Raw genomic sequence first — 7,006 nt, 5'->3', positions numbered from 1 at the left:
AACCAAGGTCATTTTTCAAGGGTTAGGCTTTTTAGAACAATTAAAAAGAAGGGGCTAAGGCTAACTCTTTAAGTCTGTTTTGTGAATTGAAGGATATTTGCATCATTCTCTGGTAACCTTTCTCTAATATAAATCAATCCTTTCACTGAACTTTTACAGATAAACATCTAAAAGTATAGACATGTTTGAAGAGCTTCTGAAGGTCATCTTTTTTAGCTTATTACTGGCGCCTTCTAATTATTGCAAAAATCATTACTGTTATTTTATTAAATATATTGTGCCAAAATATTCCAATGCATTGTATACTATTGAATAGCATAAGGGTGTAAATATAGACATCAGACAAACCATTAACATAGACATGATACAGAAAGGGAAGATTGGAAAACATTGGGCACATTAGGTAAGGGGCAGGCAGTGGTTACACGTTAGTATAGATAATTAATTACTAATAGGCTTTTGGGAGAGAAGTATAAATGTTAGCTTTTGAATCAGTGGGTTTTGCAATTAGGTGTAAATAAATATTGTAGCTGTAAGTAGGTGTGGAGAGGACATTTAAAAAGTTAGTGGAGTTGAAGGTGTTGTAGAGACTACAGGTTTGTCAAGAGAAATTATTTTACCAACAAGAAGGGTATGAGGGAAAAAAATCCTTTACTGAAGAAGACTTAAAAATTGCTGAATAATGTATTCTACTTAAGTTTATTGTTTGCACTGGCAGATGGGGGGAGCATGTGAATTGGATGGGAGACAGTGGATGAGTCAGGTGCAGGTGTTCAAAATAGCTTTTATTTTTCTGTCTCCTGTTTTTTCGTATTCAATTAAGTCAGAAGAACCCAGCCAAGGACACAAGCAACAATTAAACTTTTCTAACCTTTACTAATAGTTCAAAAAATATTTGACCTAAGTTTCACTTTAATTTTGGAATATTGTCACTTTGTTTTACTTCATAGAACAATAGTTTGTTGTATGGAACTTGTACCAGATCTTGTTTGCCCATAAACAGGTGAGCTGTAAGGCTCAACAAAATCTCTATATGTCACCTATGACCTCATTCCTCATAAATACAGAATGAAAGTTAGAACACATATTTAAATAGGATACTATATATTGATGTTGATGTTATTTAATGTTGATTAAAAAATTTACATTTTATTTTAATGTTGCATATTTTTCTTTTTTTAACAGCATGAAAAGCCAAAACTGTTAGAGCCTTTGGATTATGAAAATGCTATTACAGAACTGGAAAATACCTATTCCAATGATCCACTGAAAGACCTGGTGTTATTTCCTGAGGATGACTTTTCAGTAAGTGTGCCTATTTTTTGTGTGATTCATATTTTCAGTGGTAAGTTGACTGTGCAGGTTTTGTGTTTGGCAATATAATTGGAAATGTTTGTGCAAATTTTTAACTTTGCAAACTTTTGAGTGTCATTTCTGGAGTCATTGTTGTCACTTAGCCCAAATAATCTCTATCGGGTTCAAATATTGGATCAATGTGTAGGGCCTAGTACATGCAATTTTTGGATTTGTACAACTGTGTACAAATCCAAAAATATGCGGGCGACTCTGACCTTTTCAGCACTAGGTCCCAAGTTTAAATCTTGGCAAGAATTGTATCTGCATGGAGTTTGCAGGTTCTCCCCATGTTTGCTTGGGTTTCCTCCAGGTACTCTGGTTTCCGTCCACATCCCCAAAAAACATGCAGTTAGGGTAATTATCACTCCCCCCAAAAAAATTATCTTTTATCTGACTTTGTACAACTGCAGAGTCATTCTAAAGCAGAAGGGTGCAAAAAGGGGCATTATTACATGGACATCAGTAAACATTTTTATGATTATGTATATATATATATTTCTTTTTTTCCACAGTTCCAACAACCTACTAGTGCAAATGATTGCATTTGCCTTTCTAAAGTTAAAGGAGACATGCCACTGTGAACTTGGAAGCTTTTCCTAATACACCAGTACACATTTAAAGAAGCCTATACGAAAAGTGTATTAAAGTATTCCTGTAGATTTTAGCAACCACTCTCCTTTCAGTTTTAAACTATCTGAGTGTCATTTTAAATAATCATGTTTTGTTCATCACAGTGGTATGCATTCATCCTAGATTACCTTTTATAGAAATGTGAATCATTTTTAAACAAATAAATGACTTTGTACAGGCACCATGCACAAGCAGACATATTTGTCAAGCAAACGCTTAAAAAGCAGTGGGCCATTAGCAGTGGTACGATTTGTTTGTTTTTCTATAATCACCACAATATAATAACTTCAGTTGTTACAAATACTTATAGCTACTTCCTTTCAAGGAGATGATAGTCAGCAGTGTCACTGCTAGAAGATAGCTAAGGCCACATAAATAGAATATGTAATTTCTTAATTATTTTGCAGTGTTTTCTTGGATGTATATAGAAAGAAAAGGTGGTGATTATGTGCTAAAAAGAGTTTTTAGGGTAAAAGTGTTGGCTAGTGCCATTGGATGTAAATTCCTCTTTTCCATAATGGAACATATGCATAGTGGTGAAAGTGCCATAGCTATTATCCTAAATTAACTGCTAAGTGCTTCACCACGTTTGTTCTCTGAGTTGAACTGAGCATGCTTTGCCAAGATACCATATAATGCATAGTACAGCCGCTGTATACAATTTGTAGGTGCAGGCTAGACATAGCCTGAAAGACTTTTGCCCAGGTCCTTAGTTTTAAAGCCAAAAATCCACCAAGAGATCTCTATATTTAACTGTTTCATTGGTTATCCTATCTTGAACTTAAAGTAATGTGATTTCTTGGCCTGAGTAAAAGAAAATATTAAAAATAAAACAAATAAATTGTTGATCTGCCAGATATCGATTAGGCTCATAGCCTCTTGTTTGGCAGAGTGCTGTGCTGAAATCACAAGCTGCATTGGAGTTGTCTGCCCCACTAAGTTTCCTTCCAATGGACTACAAACCCCCTGTTTGTTATGGAGATGAGACCATGTGGAAAGGGCCTGTAGTCCAGAATGGAAGAATTGGTATGACAGCACTGCTTGAGATTTCATTGGAGGCAAAGCTCAGACATAGCACACTAAATTTCTGGCATTAGTAACAGTTGTTTACACATACTTTTATATCATCACATTGGGAAATACAGTTATATTAGATTTACTGAAAATGTTTGCCCAGATCCTATATTACATGTTTTTTTCTTGATTTGTTACAATCCTTAAACAATCTTCACACCTCCTCCAGTTGTATTTAAGAAGACATCTACACATGTACTAATGCTCTAGTACAGTGGTCCCCTAAATTTTTGCATGTCATGGACCATTAAATGCACGAACTCTGGACCGTGTATGCACAGGGAGCCGTGTGTCACTCAAAGGGAAAGAAACTTCACCTTAGAGTGACGTCATGATGCAAGAACAGGTCTGAGACTGCGATGGGAGAGTGGGCGGGTTGTGTCCAGAGACGTAGTCTGCGTCCCGCGTCCCTTGAGATGTAGTCCTGGGCTCTGACCCTGCTGGTGGGTGCACTGGCCAGAGCCACCGCCCACCTGACTGACGGCCGCAGCCCACCAGTGGGCTCTGGACTGGGGGTTGGGGACCTCTGGATCTCTAGTACACATTTACAGTACTTAAAAACACCTTGAATTCTGTGTGTAGTGATTTTTCATGGATGTTCTGGTGTCTTTATTTAGATTGCTTTGTAAGCACACTAAATAATGTAATGGTAACATTTTATATCACACATATATATGATTGACAATAGCATGCTTAGGCCTGTGGAATAACCTAGGCTGGTTTATAATGGGGAGTGGGTATTATAATTTGCTATATCCTATTATCCATCCAATTGCCTGCATTTTACAGCCTGTTCATAAAATAAAGGCAGCAGCATGGAGCCTATGGTGTCCCCAGGACTGCTCTCTTTTGAACACCTGAACACTGTTGAAATCCTATGGTTCAAGGAGAGATCCGTCAAATGACTTTACCAGTTCACATGACAGGTCTGTTCTGGTTTGGGCAGCACACTAAGCACATTTGTAAAGCACACTCTTTTTTTTTTAAATGTGTTGGGTTTTTAAAATTTTTAAAGGTGGCCATACACTAGTCAACTAGTCACTAGTCAATATTAATAATTAAAATCAAGTTGGTAAATTTGATTAAAATGTTTGTATGAAAAACTAGGACATTATCGATCAATAACTCACCAATATATATATTATTCAAATAATATTTCAGAATGCCCATTCTTTATTCAGTTTATTTTCTCACCCCCAAACTATATCACTTTAGCTAAAATCCCCTTTTAACAGCCACTAGCCAATGGTAGGGCTCCTAGATTTTTACCATACTCGGCAATGGTGATTAGTATAGTAAACTAACCAGTCATTCTCAATGACTGGTTAGAAAACACTACTGGCTGAAATTATATGGAATGTCTTATGTTCTGATCAATGTTGTAAGACAGTAATACAGATAAATGACCGATATCAATAAGATATCTGCTGCTCATGCACCCAGCAAGGATGTGGGATGTGATACTTACAATGCTGACGTAGGACTCACATGGAAATAGCAATGTAATGAGCTATTTTGATATCCATGATAAATAAAACTAAAAAAAGCTTAATACAGCTGGGGTGGCAGGAGGACTTTTTTATTTCTGCAATAGAAGAAAATACAGTTCACAAGATACACAAACACACTGTTGTGTCTATAACTTTCAGAGGGTGTCTATAACTTTTAAGAGGGTGTTGCACACTTAAGTAGCTCTTGAACATAAAAGTTCAGGGTGTGGTAAAATACCGCATTTGTCTAAGCAACACATGTCTCTGCACTAAACCACATTTAAATAAATTCTATGTTTCAATTGTGGATTTTAAAGAAATACCAAAATCATTTAAACATTAACCTGCCAGTTTCACAAATTCCTCTGATTTCCTAAAACAGTTTGCACTTTGGCAAACACATTGGGATTGATTTACTAAAGAAATATAGGCTGAATGGAATAATTCCCTTGTAATTCCATTTTCATTTTTATTGTGGTGCATCACCATAGAAAGTGAACAGCCTGCATTACTTTTATTCCTTTTACCTGAACCGCATTGCCCAAAGTGCTTTTCATTTTGCCACACACTATGTATTTTTTTATTTTTAAGTTAATTGGTTAATATATTTTGTAGATACCCTATAAGAGGCAGTAAGAGAGGTTACATTTTTGATGAAAGCAAAGGTCTCTCCTGTTTCCAGTGTTTTTATCTGTAGAGGGTTCTACTACATAGTTCTACTCAGGCAATCCCAGGATAACATCTCGGATATAGGAATTTCTGAAGGGATATTTGTGGGCTGAAGTTTTGGATGCAATTTGAGCATAGTTTTCTTAATGGGAACCTTTCTTTTATGAACAGCCTACCCTAGTTTGGGAGATTGGGAGCCTTTAGAATAGAAATTGCAGCATCCTGGTATGAAGATATTAGATGGCTCAAGGGTAATCTAAATGTTTTTGCTATGCTTCCGTTAACCCATCAGAACTACTCTAACAAAGCAGAATTCCATCAAAAAAATAAATCAAGCTAATAATAATATTTAAAAAGATAAAATAGCCAAACATATTTTTGCTGTAGAGTTGAGGTTCGGTCTAAACGTTTCACCACATTCCTTTTTTCCTGATTCTAGATATCATTGATCTGGTGGCTAAGATCATTTACCTAATCCATCTAATTCATGGTCATCCTGGAACTGCCACGGTTAAAAGAGAAGATAGTTTCTCTGCCATTTTGCTTTCCTATTTTCTTACCATGTTTCTTGTTTATACATAGACTGCCCACCGCCAAACTTAAGTTTTATAATAATTCAGACAGTAGTGCTCCGTAACCGCTTACAACAAATTAGATCGCTTCCCACCATTTACTATAACAACAATGCAATTCTGCCAGTTGTTATAATAAACAGCAGGGACTGGTGACTGGCTGGTGATTGTTAGGGAGAATTCCTGGTATACCATAGAATGTTGGATGTTCTGGTCAATGATGCATGGTGGTAATCCAGATAAACAATTAACAACAGAAAAATGTAATGGTTTACTTGGTAGTATACCCACTGAATAGTGTATGACCAGCTTTAGTCTATTACCCAATTGCCGGTTACAAGAAGCATGTGGGATGTATTCCTTACAGCTGAGTTAAAAAGCACACAATCATAGCAATGTATTTGAGTAATCAGAAATCTATGATAGCATACAATTGCAGATGAGTAAAATGATTCTAATGTGACATTGTGGAAAGATCCTATTGGATTTTTGCAAAAGAAAAATATACAGACAGAGAGATAATCAGAAAATTCTTGGTACATAACTCTTACCCAAACAGGGTGTTACACTAAGCAGCTCTCCAACATAAAGGTTCAGGGTGTGGCAAAATATTACATTTGTTTAAGCAACAAGACTATATGCACTAAACCGCATACATACCAAATCTCAGCTGTGGATTTTAAAGTAATACCAAAATGTATTAAACATGGACTGCACATTCTAAACAACCACTAATTCACTTGATACCAGTTTCCCTTAAAAACAGAAAGAAATGATGATTCCCATTATCATACTCAATGCAACTTCCATAACTTATCATAGGTAAATGGGTGGTGAGTAGCAGGATTGTAAACCAAAGGATGGCTCTGACAAGGATCTACTGAGCAATTCAATTCAATGGTCCTATAAGTCTCAAACAGAAAGATTCTTGAACATATCTGGTTCTATTGGAACCCCTTGACTAGATAATCATATGATAAGTTAAAAGAAAATGATTGCCCACCATCATATAGAGGTTAATTACCTTCCTATACCTTCATAGAAGTGGCCAACACTTTATTTTTGTGGAGCCTTTGCCAAAAACCTTAAAAGGTAGATGATTTTCGACATTCTTAAAACTAAACTTCATGTAGCCATCTAGATACACAGATGAAATACATATATGTGAACATATGTGCCAAATATTTTTGTATTTTCCTATTTAAAAGATGTACA

The 7,006-nt window shown here is 35.9% G+C and overlaps 1 protein-coding gene across 9 annotated transcripts in view; it reads left to right on the top strand.

The window, feature by feature from the left end:
• Positions 1 to 7,006, top strand: part of DOCK10 (dedicator of cytokinesis 10) — a 164,388-nt gene that overhangs the window by 60,870 nt on the left and 96,512 nt on the right. For all 9 annotated transcript variants that reach the window (XM_072407928.1, XM_072407931.1, XM_072407925.1 and 6 more), the window contains exon 2: positions 1,186 to 1,305. In XM_072407928.1, coding sequence (XP_072264029.1) covers positions 1,186 to 1,305 — 120 coding nt within the window. The remainder of the gene's footprint in view (positions 1 to 1,185; positions 1,306 to 7,006) is intronic.

This window comes from Pyxicephalus adspersus, chromosome 4 (assembly GCF_032062135.1).
Source record: "Pyxicephalus adspersus chromosome 4, UCB_Pads_2.0, whole genome shotgun sequence".
NCBI lineage: Eukaryota > Metazoa > Chordata > Amphibia > Anura > Pyxicephalidae > Pyxicephalus > Pyxicephalus adspersus.
Note: the sequence above shows the minus strand (reverse complement) of the source record. Positions and strands in the feature narration are given on the sequence as shown.